Source organism: Procambarus clarkii, chromosome 69 (genome assembly GCF_040958095.1).
Source record: "Procambarus clarkii isolate CNS0578487 chromosome 69, FALCON_Pclarkii_2.0, whole genome shotgun sequence".
NCBI classification, from domain to species: Eukaryota; Metazoa; Arthropoda; class Malacostraca; order Decapoda; family Cambaridae; genus Procambarus; species Procambarus clarkii.
The window spans coordinates 19,155,370-19,174,912 of record NC_091218.1 but is presented as its reverse complement, the minus strand read 5'-3'; the positions used below and the strand labels follow the sequence as shown (position 1 = coordinate 19,174,912).

At 40.3% G+C, this 19,543-nt stretch overlaps 1 protein-coding gene and 1 long non-coding RNA gene across 4 annotated transcripts in view; one reads left to right on the top strand and one right to left on the bottom strand.

Moving 5' to 3' along the window:
• LOC123772128 (uncharacterized) overlaps positions 1 to 18,528 on the top strand; it is a 29,695-nt gene extending 11,167 nt beyond the window's left edge. For both annotated transcript variants that reach the window (XR_011224022.1, XR_006774618.2), the window contains 2 exons: positions 14,671 to 15,059; positions 18,342 to 18,528. This is a non-coding gene — a long non-coding RNA (uncharacterized lncRNA). The remainder of the gene's footprint in view (positions 1 to 14,670; positions 15,060 to 18,341) is intronic.
• On the bottom strand, positions 2,182 to 15,151 carry LOC123772127 (uncharacterized). 2 transcript variants are annotated; one of them, XM_045765127.2, is made up of 7 exons: positions 15,057 to 15,151; positions 11,694 to 11,825; positions 10,204 to 10,299; positions 9,544 to 9,662; positions 7,617 to 7,760; positions 6,047 to 6,149; positions 2,182 to 4,293 (listed from the first exon to the last, which is right to left on the bottom strand). In XM_045765127.2, exons 1-7 carry the CDS (start codon positions 15,073 to 15,075, stop codon positions 4,058 to 4,060), a joined length of 849 nt encoding a protein of 282 aa, XP_045621083.2. In that variant the 5' UTR covers positions 15,076 to 15,151; the 3' UTR covers positions 2,182 to 4,057. The 2 variants fall into 2 exon arrangements, with proteins under 2 accessions (XP_045621083.2, XP_045621082.2); XM_045765126.2 differs by lacking the exon at positions 15,057 to 15,151 and adding an exon at positions 13,841 to 14,676.
• Positions 18,529 to 19,543: the final 1,015 nt, after the last annotated feature.

Here is a 19,543-nt window from a genome sequence, read left to right as displayed (position 1 = left end):
GCCAGCGCTATCATCATCATCATCATATCTCCAGAAGGTCGATGTCCGGCGCCATTATCATCGTCAGGCTCTGGTAACTCTTGCTACTGTGAGGTGTTGTTATTACTCCTTATAAACTGAACTGAACTGAACCTCATTACACGAGAGGAAGAACGGGTAGGGGGAGACATGATAACGGCATATAATATTCGAAAGGGGATTGACAAGGTAGACAAGGAGGAACTGGACATCAGCATTGGAGGAAGTGAGGAACAGGAATGGGATGATAAAGCTATATATGATCGTTATCAGAATTAGCAAAATTACCAAGCAACATTCAAAGTGGGTTAAATACCGGAACGAAGGATCATAGATAAAAAAACTAGACAAACGAGCCCCAGATATGTCGAAAAGATATCTTTTCCGAGAAAGTGTTGTAAATGAAAGGAATGATTTAGATACAGAAATGGTTGAAGGTTCTCACGGTTAGCAATAGTGTCATGTTATAGTGGCTTTATTGGCAAGCAGTTCTCGTATTAATGTCCAGTAGGGAGGGGCAAGCTGTTGCTGTGCAACCAGGTGCATTGTGATGGTTATATGGCATATGGAGTGTTAGAACTAAGTACCCAGATTTTTCTAATATGTTGCCTGGTTGCCCAATGGCTAAGCTGTAAAGAGGGCGTGAGTCCCGTTGCTAAGAGAGACCACCACCATCACTGGTATATATATCTTAGATGTATTGTATGCTACATAGCCGTGACACATTGTAGTGTGTGTGCTTTATAACGCTTGTGTGCTACTTTAAGAAGGTGAGCTAGTGCTAATAAACATTTGTGAATAATGTTAGAACTGAGTTGTAGAGTGATTGGATTCCACTGCTGCTTGGAAGCAGCCGGGACAAATTCCCGCCTAAACATAAAATCAGCTAACGCCAGTAGTGCATCTAATACTTAATTTTATTTTGTCTTGTTTAGTCACGAAGTCCTAAGCAGGACTGACTTGTATACTTTGAGTCAGGGGTAATGTTTTCTGTCCACGATTGACTCCTCATATTGTACCCTGGAAAACAAAGAAATCATAATTGTAAATTCTAGTGGTGTCTAGAGTATCAGTATTCTTCGGAAAGAAACGCAGATTCATTCAGTGCTGATAGACGATACCCGGCTATGCCCGGGTCTCTTCGTTATCTTAGTGTTGATGGGTTAAGGACTAATACAGAAGAAACTCGCTCAGAAAGTATTGACCTACCCACGAGACGAAATCCGTATGAGCGTCCAAGGTTACGACCGTTCTTAAAATATTTAGATATTGTCCAGGGCCAAGATTTTAATGAGAACCACTCAGAATAAATGCCTGGTACATGCAGAATTGTTTAAATTTAATTAAAAAAAACTAGAGAATGTTGCCTTATGGTTTGAATAGCCTTATGGCTATAAAGGTATAGCCTTATGGCTATAATGGCTTGAAAAGCTGGACTTATGAGATGCTGCTTGTCCCTGTGTAAAGGCATTTAGGTAGGTGCACACGCACGTACTGTGAGAAAGTGTGTCACACTCATTCAGAGGTCAACAGGTCTCGTACAGATAATATAGATATTAGCTATCACTTATAATCTCCAGTCACTGGCGTCTTAGCTCTGGTACATGTCTTTCTTACTCGTCATCATGGAGTGATTGGAGAAGCTCGAATCTTGAACGCAAACACCTTGTTGAGAAGCATTGAATTTTTAACTCTGGAGAGAGAAGAAAAAAGGATGTATTTGATAGTTTTTTTCCCGGTTAGAATGGTTTAGCATGCCAGATGAACCACAATGACTTTGAGAGAGGGAAGCAGCTTGCGGTGCTCCCAAGGTTGGCTGCCTCAGCTAATGCAAGAATTCTTCCCCAGAATTCTTGCCAAGTTGTGTGGATCATCTTGGATGGCTGTATCTTTTCAAAAGGATGTGCAGTAGAAAAATGACACTAACATGTGAGGCTAGACTTTAATTGTTGCTGTCGCTTCTTCGCCTGTAAGGGATTCAAATTTGATAAAGCGCTTATAAGAGAAGCATCATATACAATTAAAGTCTACTCTCATCATTGTGTTAAAAAAAATTCCTCCATAATCAAAAAATATACAGAATCAGACTTATATACAAGTATATATAATGAAAAGTTTAACAAGAAATAATTGTATCATTTAATCGGCAGTAATACACACACACAAAATGTATATAATTTATTTTATTGTGTTAAATTTAATATAAATTTACGCAAGACAAGCTCACGTTCTCTCTAACATAACCGTAAACTGTAGTTCTTGACTTACTTAAGCGCTAGATTAATAATTATTAGCGCTAGGCTAATAATTCTCTCCGTCAATTAAAAACCTATCGTCATTCCATAACAACTGCGTCAAATATGAAAGTATAAAAAATTACATTAATTACAAAAAAATGCTTAAATGTTACATATTTTGTAACGGTACTACAAAATTGTTAGTCTTAAATATACAGCTTGTTGATGTTAGTTTATGTAATATGATAATAGAAACGACACACATGAACCTAATTATATATTATGTATTATTGCAATGTAACTAAGTTATTAAGGCGCATAAATTCAGCTTTCAATTTTTTTTTTTTATATACATGATAATCTGATAAGTTACACATATATAAAGCAGGAATTTACAGCTGAAGTATGATAGCGTTATATTGGTGTTGGTTAATTTCATAGTTTTTCGATATACAGTATAAATATGTTGATCAAACCCCACACTAGAAATTGAAGAGACGATGGGCGGGCTCACCATAGCCCGTGCTGCTTGGAACTTTTTGTTCAGAGTGGCTGAATCTAAAACAGGAGCATGTACCCTTTACGCTAAACTTATGACTACATCAGCATTAAGTCTCAAAAGCCATACAAGACCACTCATCTGTTCACACAATAGGTAAGATATCATCCACTATGGGCTCACCATAGCCCGTGCTACTTGGAAATTTTTGATCCAAGTAGCGAATCTTAAACAACAAGGTAAGATAGCCATAGTTTTCTGCACTATTCTCGTTCCTTTGTGCATTGCTAAAGCATTATTTCTTTATTGGTGGTCTTATGAATGCACAAGGACTGGCCCTTACCGTCATTTCTTGTTTTTCCTCTTCCTGATTTCGGTTGATTTACTGTTTAATCTATCACCCAAGCACTTACCAAAACTTGGTTGATGTGTTTCATTATATTTCTCAACAAATTCGAGTCATCCCTTCGCTTACCTGTGACGTGTGTGCTTATAATTTTCTGTAGTTTTTCATATTTCTTCAGTGGTTATGTGTTCGGGGCGTCTTGTCTTTATTGAATTAGTCTTAATATAAAAGGTTTTAGTGGTTTTAATACACACTACCTCATTTTTAGACTAACTCCTTTTGAAAACTTTCCCCTTTCTGGAAAATACCCTACTTCCGGAGATTACACACTCTCTGTAGGCTACTACTTTCTGGCGACTATCCTTGCACTTCGTGTAGACTACCCCCTTCTGGACACAGCTTATACTATCTACCAGAATAATTGAAATACAGCCACATGGTTTGCCTATCATAGCCTTTATATACTGTATTGGTATATCAAATAATTGTATATTTTCAATTTCCTTAAATGTTTCTTCATAACTCGTATTTCCTAACTGTAGAAACCGTTTTCTCGTATGTCTATGAACCAGTTACATATTAGTTTCTATATAAGTGGGCACCAAGTTTCTGCTGCATAGTATAGTGCCCATCTGATATTCCGAGAACATCATTTTCAACATTTCACCATATACTAAAGACCTATCTCAAAATTGACCAGCAGAGCCTAGGATTGTTTCACTACTGCAGTTATGTGTGTGTTTAGGTATTTAATTCCTGCGACGGCACTGGAACCAATCGTATTAGCATTTGCCTTGCCATTGGAGACTTTCGGCGCCCTGGAGAGGGGTAGACTCGCTGCATGGGTAACAGCTTCTCCTCCAAATCAACCTATCCTGGCTTTACGCCCTGGAGAGGCCATTCCACACCGACAACCAGAGCACAACTCCATAGTCTCCTGAGACTGATGGATGCCAACTAGGTGTTTATGAGGTTATCCGTGGAGGCGCAGTTCTGAACAGCAAGGGCTGTAATATCACTGGTGCCGAGGAGCACGTGACCCGTCGACCTGTAGGAGACGGTAGTGAGTTCGCGTATGTCCCCAGACATTGGGTGGGTGCTGGAGCGTCCCCGAGACCCGCGTATGTTGTGGATGTCTTCACCGTGGAGCTGGTTCTTGGAGGCGCTATGATGTACCTTGAAGAAGTAGATTGCTGGAACACAGACAAGAAGAGATAGTGTCGTCATTTTGAAGCGTGATTATATTTTATGATGTTGATAATGATAGTAATTATAACATCAGTAATACTAACAATAATACCTATTCCAATAGTAATAACTATTGTCATCATACTTTATTAGTAATAAGTGATGGTAATATTAGTGGTGGTGGTCGTTGTAATAGTGGTCATAGTAAAGCTAAAATTATTAGAAATACAATTATGACTTCTGTAAAATATAATATTGTAAATGACACGAAGACACTGATAAGTAATCACATATACAGACAAATGCTTATCTTTGGAGACAGAATTTAAATAATATGATTACATACAAATTCATACAAATGTATGGAAAGACAGATAAGGAAGACTTCCATTTTCTTTGACAAAGCTCAAAAACAAAGGCCACAATCTCAAATAACAGGAAAGGCTGCTTGGAAAAGACACCATCTCATTGTTGACCAGACCACACACTAGAAATTGAAGAGACGACGACGTTTCGGTCCGTCCTGGACCATTCTCAAGTCGATTGTCAACTTGATAATGGTCCGAAACGTCGTCTCATCAATTTCTAGTGTGTGGTTTGGTCAACATTTTTTTAGCCACGGTATTATGACTCATCATTTGCATCTCTCATTGCTCCACAAATAGAGCAATATATATATTTCAAACAGGCTGCAGGTGGCGGTAAACTGTCCGAAACCCCATAGAACATTACTAGTATTGGAACATTGAAAAATCCATTTGTGAACTAAACCATTTAGTTTAGCAAAAATAAAGCAGGAATAAAAAATATATATTTGTTAAGAGGACTGCAAGACAAAAATAAAAGAAAAAACTAAACAAATCTGTACTTTTTCAAGCATTATCGAACTTAAAATTATTTTAAATTAAGTTATACTAGACTTAGGCTGTGCTAAATTAGAAATTAGGCCTAGATTTTTTTTATATCCCTTCCCTCAATTAAAAATTCACGTTTTCGGGTTCCTTTGTATAGTTTTGTAAGTTCCCTTTCATATTAAGTGGATTAGTTCTTGAGGCTTCAATATCGTATCCTATAGTCGAGTGACGGATCCTGTTAAGCTTCTCTAGGTCCTTAGGTAGGACTTAGATATGTATCCTATTTATTTATTTATTTATTTATTTTATTTATTTATTTATTTATATACAAGAAGATACATTGGGTTTGTGAGAATACATAGCATAGTACAGTAATTACTCTCTTATAAAGCCACTAGTACGCGCAGCGTTTCGGGCAGGTCCTTTAGATATATATTCTATATATCTTATATCCTTAGATATCAGTATCTCTAGGTACTGATCTTTTACAAGGTTCAACCCACAACGGTTACTTACCAGGCAATGTACCTATTTACTGCTAAATGAAGAGACATTAAGTGAAAAGAAACAATTGCCCATGGAACGCTTCTGTCCTGCCGCAGGGCTCCTCGAACCCGAGGCGTTTCGGCTGATTGATTTATTGATAAAGATTAAGCCACCCAAAAGGTGGCACGGGCATGAATAGCCCGTAAGTGGTGGCCCTTTTGAGCCATTACCAGTATCAAGAGCTGATACTGGACATCTGTGGAGGTGCGACTGCACCCTGCGTGACGGGAGATGTCTCCCGTGTGACGTTCCGGCTGTGAACGGATCATATATAAACTGACCATTAAGCTATAGTATAGCAGTAAGGTGAGACTGGGATCACACAAGGACGGGTCATTAAGGTGCTGTGGAGACTCACCGATGCTAACGAGCCCCAAGCCGAAGACAATAACGAACACCACCCAAGTAACCGTTAGCATTATGTATTTCGTCGTGTACGTCCCACCTTCTCTGCGCAGTATCTGCAAAACAAAAACAAATATACATATACATACACACACACACAGATGAAACGTCACAATAGCGTGGCTGAAAAATGTTGACCAAACCACACATTAGAAATTGACGAGACGACGTTTCAATTTTGATAATCGTCAATCAACTTGATAAAATGGTCCAGGACAGACCGAAACGTCGTCGTCTCTTCAATTTCTAGTGTGTGGGGTTTGGTCAACACAAATATATATCTATATCAAATTCATAGATAAGGAACAATTTTGTCGAGAAATTTACGTGAATCACGGTACAAGTGTATGTGTTAGCCTAGCACCATTTTGACACGCACACAAATATATATATATATATATATATATATATATATATATATATATATATATATATATATATATATATATATATATATATATATATATATATATATGTCGTACCTAGTAGCCAGAACTCACTTCTCAGCCTACCATGCAAGGCCCAATTTGCCTAATAAGCCAAGTTTTCCTGAATTAATATTTTTTCTCTATTTTTTTTCTTATGAAATGATAAAGCTACCCATTTCATTATGTATGAGAACAATTTTTTTTATTGGAGTTAAAATTAACGTAGATATATGACCGAACCTAACCAACCCTACCTAACCTAACCTAACCTATCTTTATAGGTTAGGTTAGGTTAGGTAGCCAAAAAAGTTAGGTTAGGTTAGGTAGGTTAGGTAGTCGAAAAACAATTAATTCGTGAAAACTTGGCTTATTAGGCAAATCGGGCCTTGCATAGTAGGCTGAGAAGTGCGTTCTGGCTACTAGGTACGACATATATATATATATATATATATATATATATATATATATATATATATATATATATATATATATATATATATATATATATATATATATAATATATATATATATAACAACAACAGCTACAGCAACACTAGTAATATGTATATATAAGAGCTTCCTAACATTAAAAAAGCAAGACTTTCCCTTAAATTATGTGGATAATTTGATGGGGTTTGGGAAGGGACAGTTCCTGTGGCTGGATAACAAGCCTTTCCCATATATCATATGGGAAAAGCAACAGGGGTACCACCCTCGCAGAGGAGAGGCTGTGAAATATGGAAGAGAAACAGGAGTGCCAATCATTTCATAAATGGAGAGGGAGATAATAGAACAACAGGGGATACCAGTCTTACAGAACTATCGAAGTGTGCCTGACGAAAGAGAAACAAGGATAGTAAAGGATAAAGCGTAATAGTGGCTTTAGGCTTTGTATGTACTAGCTCTATCTATAATTCCATCAATCTTTGTAAAATCTCTTGTATGTATGTACCTTACCTAAATAAACATTTATTTATAAAAAAAAGGATGCTCACCTTCCAGAAGTGCAGACTGATAAGAAAGCAACAGGGACATACTAATCTCACAGAGGAAGTGTAATGTGTGTAAAATGGAAGAGAAACAAGGGGTGCCAACCTCACAAAGGGGGTGGAGGGCGTGGAAGATGGTAGAGCTGAAGTAATCATGTACACCATGGAACGCCATGGTTCCTTCCAGTACATTCTGCAAAGCCTCCTTTGGTAGTATGGAAGACAGGGACGCGCTCTGCCACTCTAAGATCTGCAGAAAAACAGATTTGCAAAATTAAAACGGGCACATTAAATGTATTTAAAGTTCATATTAACTAGTCAATGAGAGTCAATTTCTTCAATGGAAGAAATTGAAATCAGTTTATTGAGGTAAAATACACACAAAGGGATGAGGTAGCTCAAGCTATCCTCACCCCGTTCAGTACAACATGTCCATACATAAACAGACACATCACACACACAAAAAACATATTACCGTAAAACGTCACCGGTGACATCACAGGTAAACAAACATGAACATTGCTGACATCACACAAAAGGCAACGCGATATTTAGTTTGCTATTATTGTGAGGATAGGAAGCTTGGACCAGGCTTCGACCAGCAGTTAAGCATCTACTTATAAAATTGTACATCTTTTCTCAATCTTTGGCTGCTTTGTTGACGTTCATTGAATAAGTTATGAGCATCGACACTTCACAATCAAATGTTGTTATTGTTATAAACAACCTCTTGATGTCCCGGAGCTCATGAACTAACTGTTTAATACATGCAGACAAAGCAGCCACCAGATATTGAGAAAATGTGATGTTATACTGTTTTTGTGTTTTGTTCATGTGTTTCCTGCCTCGTTATTGTTGGTTTATTGCTCTGGTGCTTTTTCTTTTATGACTGTGTTTAGGTGTTTACCTATGTTTATGTTTTTGTGTATTATACGACTTTTGTTTGTGTTTGTTATACTGTTCTTGAGTTCTGTTCATGTGTTTGTTGCCTTAAGGCTTATGTTGATGTTTTTCTGTTATGGTTCTCTGTCTGTTATGCTTTTTCTCAAAAGATATTGAGAAAAGATGTACAAGTTCGTAAGTACTTAACTGCTTGTGTAAGTTTAACAGGGTTCCTCATAGCTAAGGCCAGAGACTGACCTAACTCAGAATGCAACCCACAACAGTTGCCTACCTCCAGAAGGTACCTTTTTACTGATAGGGTGAACAGGAGCATCGGGTGTAAAGAATCGTGCCCAAACGTCTCTGCTTGTCCGTGAATCGAACTCTGATCCAAATAGTTGTGTATCAACTGGATATAGGCCCAATAGGTAATGCGTTATTTGGATATACCGAGGTTCTGGATTCGATCCCCGGTGGAGGCGGAAAATAATGGGCATAGTTTCTATCACCCTGATGCCCCTGTTCATCTAGTAGTTAATAGGTACCTGGGAGTTAGACAGCTGTTACGGGCTGCTTCTTGGGGGTGTGTAACAAAAATGAGGCCTGGTCGAGGACCGGGCCGTGGGGACACTAAAGCCCCGAAATCATCTCAAGATAACCCCCGAAATCATCTCAAGATAACCGTACACAGCTCCACGAGACGCTGCGGTATTTGAATACTGGAATACAAGCTTCTGGAATACAGTATGCTCTGGATACAAGATCAAGTAACATAACTCAGTCTGACATGAAGGAGCACATCCACGCGTTAGCGATCAACGTGATGTCATCAATGTGGTTTACCTACTTGTGAAGTCACCGATGCCATTTCAGTGGGAGTGGGATGTTTTTGCCTCAGATTCCAGACTCTTTTATGTATTTTCCAGCTGGTGGAGTAGTAAATGATGAGGGTAACGAGGATTAGTGGCCCCGCAATCACTGTAACTAAGGCTGCTGGCGCCACGATTGATTCTTGAATGTCTTATATATGGCCTTGAAACGGGGTGAGAATAGCTTGAGCTACCTCATCCCTTTGTGTGTATTTTACCTCAATAAACTTTTTTCAATTTCAATTATATGGCCTTGACCCATTAATGTAACTTTGAGCTCACCTTGAAAGGTTTATTGACCACCACTAGCAGGATAACGTTTGGGTGTGCTGGCAGGTTATACGAGGCCACTAACGCATCCAGCAGGTCCTCGACCGATAAGATGGGGTCATCTGCGCCATCTGGTGGAACGATGTTTCAATTAGTTACAAACTACTAACTTTATTAAGGTTTGTTCTACTATTTGTCTGTCTTACTCGTATAGAGATATTCATAGTTTTACTGAGCTCGATCACTGATACTTGCGACCTGGCTGGCTGTCACTCCGTGTTCTGACCTCAATTACCCGTGACCTGATCTTCACCCCCTGTGAAATGTTTTACCAAGAGACCTGACTCACACAGGGTGACTCAAGTAGCGACCTGGCTCACCCAGCGAACTAATTCACCTCGTTCAAGTTCAAGTATGTTTATTGAGATAAGCAAGAAATACATCTCAAAGGGATAGAGTAGCTTAGGCTATTTCTACCCCCCAAAACAGAGGCTACAGTTAAGGATTTGCGCCCAGTAAATCCTCCCCGGCCAGGATACGAACCCATGACAAAGCGTTCGCGGAACGCCAGGCGAGTGTCTTACCACTACACCACGGAGACTATTCACCTCGTTACCTGCACTCAAGCAGTGAGCTCAGCACTTCCGTGTAGGTGTGGCAATGCCAACTTACCTGGGAACATGAGGGAGTCAGCGAGGAATACAATGATGGGGATATGACTGGATGTCTTCTCCCTACACTGGGTTAAAGTCTCCTCCATTATGGCTCCTGAAACAATAGTTCGTCATTAGTCATTTGAATTGGTGTTATATGACATAATTATCTCAGACATTTTTATTTAGGTTTGTAATAAAAGCAGTGTTGTTGCTATTATAGTTGTTACTATTAAGCAGTTGCTATTACACACACACACACACACACACACACACACACACACACACACACACACACACACACACACACACACACACACACATATATATATATATATATATATATATATATATATATATATATATATTTTTTTTTTTTTTTTGGCTTCGTGTTCCAAACAAACTAATTAATATTATTAAAATAAAATATGCGAGTTCGATCCCATTGTATGGTCTCAAAATCTTTTCATGTTATATCAAATTTGTATCGCAAATGCAAATTATTGCCATACATCAGGTAACGTGATCACACACGAAGGTAGTAGAAATATATGACAAATAACGTATAACTATTGCTTGCATTAGTTCTATATCATCAGGAAATTCAGGGGGTTAGCTAGGATCAAATTAACCTCGAATTATTAGCCTCTGCAACAGGAATGTGACTTCCTCTGGATTTACACAACTCGTCATAGTTGTGTAAATCCCAGGCAGCGTCTAAGATCCTCTTGGACGTAGGTTCGAATCGTCATCACGCCCTTGTGGATTTGTTCAACTCGTCAGAATCCATTTCTTTGTGAAAGTAACTCCCTGTTGACTATTGTATTCATCTTATATTATCCAAGAGTTTAGTGATGCTTATGCCTCTTTCACACGAGAGATGTTAAAATTACCCAATTAAAACTATATAAATTTTAGCTGTGCTTCTCAAATAATGCAAGAAATATATGTACTTGAGAACTATTTTATTTTCAGTGTCTCTTTGCCTCTCATACATATTACGAAGTCAGTGACAAAGATAGAAAAACTTAATTTTATTGAGAACTTTGAAGGACTCAACAAAAGTGGGATCTGGCGCCGTGACGACATAACTACAGATATAGCGAGATAAATCGCCCTCATTTGGGTGGATATTTCAGAATCAGTTGGGTTTTTACAGTCCAGTGGGACACAGCTGGACCACCTGTACCTGGCTGCCTGATGATCTCTGTATCACAGATGACAGGAAGCCTTCGCCAGCCAGATGGAACCGGATAAGAAACTACGGATAACTTGACCTATACAAAAATCACTCGGCCACCCTCTCGTAAATAAAAAGGACTTGTGGAATATATTGTCCTAGGATAAATTCAGTCTACATTTTTCTGATCACTTATAATATTTATAACCACCTGCTGTTTAGTAAATAGCATTCTAGCCACACAAGGCCCCGGCACATGTTAATAGGACCACAGGAGGTCCTGACACGTTAAACAGTAGCTGCCCACCGCAGAATTCTGTTGGACTTACTCATAGCCTCGTCGAGAGTGTGGTCTGGGTCACAAATGGTGTTGTTCTGAAGGTCAGGAGTCGGGTCGTAGGTGAAGCCACAGGCCTCTGGGTCTGCCCATGGTGAAGGCAGCGGGGAGGTCACTTCCATACCTGTGAGGGGGAAGATATAAGCGTTCAACATGTGTTCTTCTAACCCTGTCGTAGCTCAGTCGATTAAGGCAGTGTTTGGGATGCTCCCGGACGCAGGTTTGAACCCTCGTCACGGCCCTTGTGGATTTGTTCATTTGATGCATCACGTTATTGTGATCTCTGTGTGTGTAATGTGTTCTTCTAAGATTTTAAACTCTTGTAACTCACTGTGTATCTAGAACTTTCTAGTACTAACACAAATGTCTAAGTATAAGATGTTGAACTCACTTTTACCACTAAACACCTGCTAATTATTCTTGCTTAACACCAGTCCCCCTGATGCAGATCTTTCATGTCTTACAGGTCCAATCTAACGCGATAAATAAGAATTCTATCAAACTGCTGCTATCATGTGGAACAATAATTTCGCTTTTATTGTTTAGAGAAGTTGACTGTTTTTTGTTTTCTATGGTTTGGGGGGTTTGTTGTTGGGCTTAGGGCTTGTCAATCAATGAAGGGTTATTAAGGCTTACTGACCAAATATATATATGTTATATGTATGTGTATATATGACAGTGTCAGACCATGGAGGAAAATTGAAACAGGTTTCAAATTGAAACCTGTTTCAATTTTCCTCCGTGGTCTGACACTGTCACATTTTTAATCACGTGTTTCTCTCATTAGTCTGGTTTCATTTGCTAACTTTGATATGAAAGAAGGAATGAATAATATATCCATGTAGGTTATTAATGTATAGCATAAGTTGTGTTGATCCAAATTCTCCTTGTATCCTGATCCTTGTAATAGTCCTTGTACGCTTGTTGCTTCTACCCAGAACTACGGGCTCACCATACCCCGTGCTACTTGGAACATTTTGTACCAAGTAGCGAATCTTAATCAACAACAATTCTACCCAGCCCGACACCTTTCACTGGTACACTTTCATCCAGCTAAGTATCGTAACCTTAAACGGATATCACAGTCTGGCTTTCCCGTTTTTGAAATTGGCTTCCCGTAAGACATTATGTAAAGGCCCGAGAACATATATATGTTCTCAGGCTCTTTATCGGTCTAAGATATCACAGTTCACTATACATTATTATTGTTCTTTACGACTGATCTTCTAAGATCAGTCTATAAGTCAATAAGTTAGGCTAAGACTTCTTATCAAGCTGTTGCATAATTTTCTTTCCACGGAGAGGTTCGTAAGAAGATTAGACTATCTTAAATTGTAAGGCGTTAACTATTCTTCTTAAAGTGCCCCTTTTATCACTGCAGGATGTGCATGTCAGAAGCTATGTATGATAGTGTAGCTATAGTGTAGCTAGAAGCTCTCTATGATAGTGTAGTTCATGGGTTCTTGTCTACAGCCTTTTATGTGTGTGTGGCATTATTAGACATTCTCTCATAACTGCTAAAAGTTTTCTCTTTTCTTAGTTTGTCAATACTCATTTTTGTCTTGTTTACATCAGTGGGTACAGAAACAAACTACATTTGACTCATATTAGTCGGCTGAGCAGACTCAGCAGACTTATGCTTTACCCACTATAATTTTCCCCTGGAATACGACCCGCCAATCGTTTAACAGCCAGGTACCTAATTATTTCTAGAAGAAGAACAGGAAAATATTAGCACACAGTCACTCCTCCCCGCCAGGATACGAACCCAGTCAGATCATATTGCTTGCGAAGCACGGAGACAATTCCGTCTCAGTTACTATAATAAAGGCCAGATATATAAAATATAATATATAATAAATATATAAAAGTTATATAGTCCCTTCTCTCAGCCGTCAATCAACTGGTGTACAGATTCCTGAGCCTACTGGGCTCAAGAATCATATCCACATTTAAAACTGTGTATGGAGTCAGCCTCCACCACATCACTGCCCCAATACATTCCACCTGTTAACTACTCTGACACTGACAAAAGTTCTTATTGTAGGTTTATGTGTGCATGCCAGCACGAGAGACTACCAAAGTTGGAAATATAGACTACCAAAGTTGGGAATATAGATGTTAGATGGTGTGACTTACCTGCAAGAGGCGGTACGAGTAGTAGGAAGTAGTGGACAAGGTAGACAAGGATGTGTTTCACACCAACACCCAACACCAACCGTGGCGGCATCTTGTGTGTCTGCCACCTCTTGTCACCTTCTTAACTCCAGCAAGAACATTCCTTCTTAAATATAACAAAAATGTCCTTGTTCATAATTGCCCGGATGAATTTTATTGATGAATTTTAGTCATCATCATTTGGTCTTCTCTTGTTTCTAAATTACCTCAGGTGGGATGTTGTTGTTGTTGTTAAAGATTCGCTACCTGGAACAATAAGTTCCAAGTAGCACGGGCTATGGTGAGCCCGTAGCCTCAGGTGGGAGGGGGCCAAAACCGTTTAACAGTCAGGATGCTCGTATCGTTGGGGATGGGGGGGGGGTAGAAATAGCCTAAGCTACTCTATCCCTTTGAGATGTATGTTTTTCTTGTCTCAATAAACATACTTGAACTTGTTCGTATCATCTTGAGTCGTACTTATTCCGGCATTGAGCTGATATCACGTGACGGTTCCTGCTGCTGCAGCGTCGCCTCCCTGGCTCTTTATGGCGCCCTTCGGGAAGTCGCAACCCAAGAGTTCGTCCCTAGAATGTTTTCTTTGGTTAACTGGAAGGGAAAGTGTGTGGACGCGATAAGATATTCTCAGTGTTTGGTCTCGATATAATACTCTTATATACGCGCCCATATAATTCACAATCGTTTCTAGAACACATTTCCTTACAGAGTTCTTCTAATATATTCTCCGTATGCCAGACCTGATTTTATTTCTTCCAATGCATATTTATTTATGATATTTTACTTATTTTTGTCAGGGTTGCTGCTGCTGGTGGCAAGTTGTTCGCCTCAAGTACCAGCTTTGTGGACGATATACTTGAAGCAGCTGGAGTAGCAGTAAATACCAACGAACGTCAGAGGGAGCTTAACGAATATCAGACGGTTCATTGAACACCAGAGGACGCCCACAGACACCACCACATACACATAAACGCCACGACACACCCCTAGACAGAAACGACAGTTGACGGCACCGAGAGACAGGTGCGAGCACGAGAAAACTCCAGCGGACACTGACGGAGTACCGCAGGGGAAACACGCCCACTATTCCCAGCCTATCCACCACCACAGAATATCAACCTTTACCCTCATTCCAACCAACTTTCGCTTTGGGAATCGAGCAAACTCCCCCTACAATGCTCACCTGGTAAGTTCTGTTGCATTAAACTACTCGCTAGAAGACAATGTTTTGTAGCGCATTTGTTTAAAGCAACCACTGGCAAGAACAGGAAGCAAGAGATAGCACGCGAGGGTTACAAGTGGTATCCGGTGGGGGCTATACCCGATAAGAACCCCGCTGAGCTATCTTAAAGGAGCAGGTGTTAAACCCATCTTATAAATTTTAGGTACTCATCTCAAGGTGCAAATTATCTCCAGGCTCAAGTGTTGTAAATTGTCTCTCAATGGTCATGTGTTGTAAACTCCCTCCAAAGGTGCAGGTGTTGTAAATTCTCTCAAGGTGCAAGTATTCTAAACTACTTCTCATTGCGTAGGTGTTGTAAACTATCTTTCAAGGTACGGTTAGTGATGTAAACTTTCTCACTATACAGATGCTGTAAAATATACCTCAATGTGCAGTTACTCCAAAATTAGAGCCGAATTTAATTAGTGGTGAGGCGTGTCAGTGGTAGACCTGGCTTTCGCTGTTATTAATCTCTTTAAACACAGTGAAGCCAACCTAACCTAATTTGGTGTGATCATTACCAGGTTTGAAGATTTTTGCTAACATGTTATTGTTTAATTTGTGTAATTAATTAATTGTTCACAAGGTTGAAAAACATTTATGACAGTCAAGAACATATACTCTGAGAGGTGGTCCACTACCACCCAAAAGGACAGGTATGGGGTCTACTTCTACCTGTTGGATGGGTGTTGCGTCCACTACCACCTGTTGGATGGGTATGGGGTCCACTACCATCCACAGGATGGGTAAGGGGTCCACTATCACCTGTAGGAGAGGCATGGAGCCTACAACCGCCCATAGGATGGGTATGGGGTCCACTACCATCCACAGGATTGGTAGTGGACCCCATACCCATCTTAAGGGTGGTAGTGGACCCCATATACATCGAGTGACTATTTGTGGACGCTATATGCATCCAGAGGATACACTGGCAGTGTTGAAGGCAGCAATGTTCAGTGTACAGGTTCCCAAGTACGAAGACTTGAGAGGCATCAACATCAGAGGCTGGTGTCACGTGACAGACTTGACGTGGTGAGAGGCAATGTTGTGTTATGTTATCCCGTTGTTGTAGATGTTCTTTAGTACCCCGAGACGGTCTTAGTTGCCTTCCTTACTGTCTGACTGTGGTCGTCTGAGGTGGAGGTTACGATACGACAGTTATAAGCTTATAAATCTCTAGGTAAACACACAGCTTTGACAGTCAGAACTGAAGAGGTTGGAACTGTAGATGGGGGTGGAAGGAGCTGGGAACCACCTGACATCCAATAAGACTCGTCTTGAGACTTATACTCCAGGCGCTCGAGGAGTACCTTGGGGAGACGGAGACAGGGAGAGCGTCCTGGTGACGGGAAGTCTTGTTTTGAGGTCGAGAGGATCGTCGAGGACGCCACTTGTGCAGAATAAATTCTGAACAATGTCATCCTGGACGTTAATAGTTATTATAAAGCATAAATTTTCTCAGTTCAATAAGCTAAAATCACTCAATTTGTCATTACCGAGCAATATCTTAAGTCAATTGAAAGCAAATATTTAACATCATCCAGTGTTATGTCAGAAACTTTGGGTATTTCTTAGTCTGTTATTGCATATATTGTATATTGTAGTTGTCGAGCGGCCATTAACAGTTCTTGACTGACGGACGATTATTAGTTCACTGCAGATTCTACTGAAAATGTTGCTCTGTTGTACCTGTTGTTCTGTTGCAACAATTACAATAGAATCTTTTATTTGGTTTGTGAATTAGATTTTGAAATGAACAACTTCAAACATTCAAGCTGGGGATCATTACTGGTTCATTAGAGACTCGTTCGTATTTGTGGAAGTAAAGGAGTGGTTGTTGGCCATTGTTAATTGACACTTCAGACTCGCAAAATGTTACCCAATGGGGTGAGTTTTAGCGTGAATGTCAACCAATCAGCGGCCGGGTTTGGTTGGCTGCTGGATATAAAAGGGAGGATGAGCCAAATGCACTTCAGTGTGTTTTACCTCACTTTTGGTATACAGTTCAGCTTCGTCTCTTGAAGGTGAGCTGTGTGGTGAGGATCCCCCCCCCCTCCCCTCCCCTCTTCCCACCTGCCCCTTTGTTGCGTCCGCCCCCTCTCCCCCCCCCCCTGCCCCTTTGTTGCGTCCGCCCCTCTCCCCCCCCCTGCCCCTTTGTTGCGTCCGCCTCTCCCCCCTGCCCTTTGTTGCGTCCGTCCCCCCTCTCCCCCCTGCCCTTTGTTGCGTCCGTCCCCCCTCTCCCCCCTGCCCTTTGTTGCGTCCGCCCCCCCCTTCCCCCCTGCTCCTTGTTGCGTCCCCATCCCTCCGTCTCTCTGCCCCTTTTTGCGTCCGCCCCCCTCTCCCCCCCCCCCCTGCCCTTTCTTGCGCCCCCATCTCTTTCCCCTACGAGCACCCATTTGCTCGCATGGAGGGAGTTGATTACCATATGATTGCCTCGGAGCAACCTGAGGGCAGCAGTATTCCAAGAAAATATAAGACTTAGGCAAAGTTAAATGATAAATAGTAATTACTATTAAAGATCTCTAGTTCACCTAGATTATACATGCTACCACCTCCTGGCTCCTTATTTTAGTGTTCTTTCATTGAGGCTTGGTTATTAAAATACAGTAGTCGCAGTGAATATAATAGTTGTTGATGGATGAATGCTTTACTAAAATCGAAATGCTTGAAAAGGTTGCTTAAATTGTCAATGGTTTAGAACCATGATTTAAATTGTCAGTGCATCCTGTTAAAGGTTACCACATTATAGAAATCCTGGTGCTTCTCTGTAAACTATAAGCTTTAGCTTTCTTTGAGCTTCTCGGTAAATTAGTAAATAAAATCATAATTATAAATTTATATTTGGAGAACGAACCACTATTATATACAATTCAATTTTAACAATGTTTTCTTAGAGCAGAAAACGATGTAACGTTGGAATACCTATGGGTTACACTACTTGTGTAAAGGAGGAAATGTATGTTTATCTCTCAATGTTTGTTTGTGATGTGTGTATGTATGTATAACACGATGTACTGAACGGGGTGAGAATAGCTTCAGCTACCTCATCCCTTTGTGGGTATTTTACCTCAAACTTATTTCAATTATGGGTTACACTACTGCAATAGATGGGTATAGGGTCACAACGTAACAAGATGTTTGTGGTGTCTAAGATTTAATAAACTTCATTGTGTAACGGTAAAGAGATTCTGCAATATTAAACATTTAAACCTGATATTTCTAATGTCGATTTACTCTCGTCCCCAGGTCCGGCCAACTACAGCCAGCCAGGAGAAGGCAAAGTGTTCAGTCGTTGTAATGAACATGTATAACAACGGAATTAATAGGGCACTGCCCATCACCACTGGTCTTCTGATCTAAGAATCAATGCAAGGCGTCATGAGAAAGGGCTCTAGATTCAATTTAAATTGAACTATTAAATTGCTACCTCAGACTAGCATTTTATCCTACCTACCTTGTGTAAACGTGATTTGTACTATTGAGCACAATGTTCTTGCAGGCCTGTCTGACTAGGATGTTAGATGCTGCTGCTATCGTGAACCCGGATGATGAGGTATAGTTTGGACGTGTTCAGACAACAGAATTTAGTTCAAAACTAGACTGACTTATTCCTCCCTCTCCATACAACCTTCGTTGTGTTCTTGGATTTAGTAATTCCACTGAAGCTTGGCATTATGGGTGGTAAGCACTCTTGGGTTAACTGTTGGTAAGACTTGACCGGACGAAGTGTCTACTTCCTCGGTAGGACATTCCCTACCTTAAGTGTTAACCTAGTCTTATAACCTTTCAAAGAGACTATAAAACCACCCATTAGCTCAAGTAGAAAAGGTGTAACAGAGGTTGCACAAGTCTACAGAGAAATGGGAGGCTGACCTACAGAGGCTTGGTTTAGTTGCACATTAATTACATTTTTTTTTAATTCGGCTACTGGGCACACATTTCAAAGTAGCACAGGCTATGGTGAGCCCGTAGTGGACATGCCTGGCATAGCAGGGCTGTAACTGTACTGGCTTGGTTAAATACTTCCTTGTGGTTCTGGCAAGATGGGAAGGCAAGTGTTACACAGGACCTTCTGTGGGTACCCAAATCATTCAGGATTGTGTACTTGCCTAGGTGTGCTTGCAGAGGTTGAGGTAAGGCTTTGGTTCTACTTGACTGGTGTACAGGTACTTGAGCCTATTGGGCTCTATCATATTTACATCTCAAAATAGTCTGCATCCTCCACATTACTGCCTAATGCATTCCATATGTCAACTACTGACACTGAAATCTTTAAAATGTGGCTCTCCCAACCACTTGGGCTGGATGGTAGTGACGGTCTCACTTCAGACAGGTTGGCGTTCAATCCCAAACTGTCGGTGGTTGGGCACTATTTCTATCCCCCCTCCCATTCCAAATACTTATCCTGACTCCTTTATAAATGCTATAGTCATAATGTATTTTCCCTC

What these genes read in the sequence shown, in the direction of transcription:
- LOC123772127 (XM_045765126.2), bottom strand. Translation starts at nt 13,931, where the DNA reads ATGCCGCCACGGTTGGTGTTGGGTGTTGGTGTGAAACACATCCTTGTC. An exon ending in TGACTCCCTCATGTTCCCAG is followed by an intron (nt 9,663 to 10,203) that starts GTAAGTTGGCAT and finishes TCGTTCCACCAG; the next exon opens with ATGGCGCAGATGACCCCATC. An exon ending in CTTGGGGCTCGTTAGCATCG is followed by an intron (nt 4,294 to 6,046) that starts GTGAGTCTCCAC and finishes TCTGTGTTCCAG; the next exon opens with CAATCTACTTCTTCAAGGTA.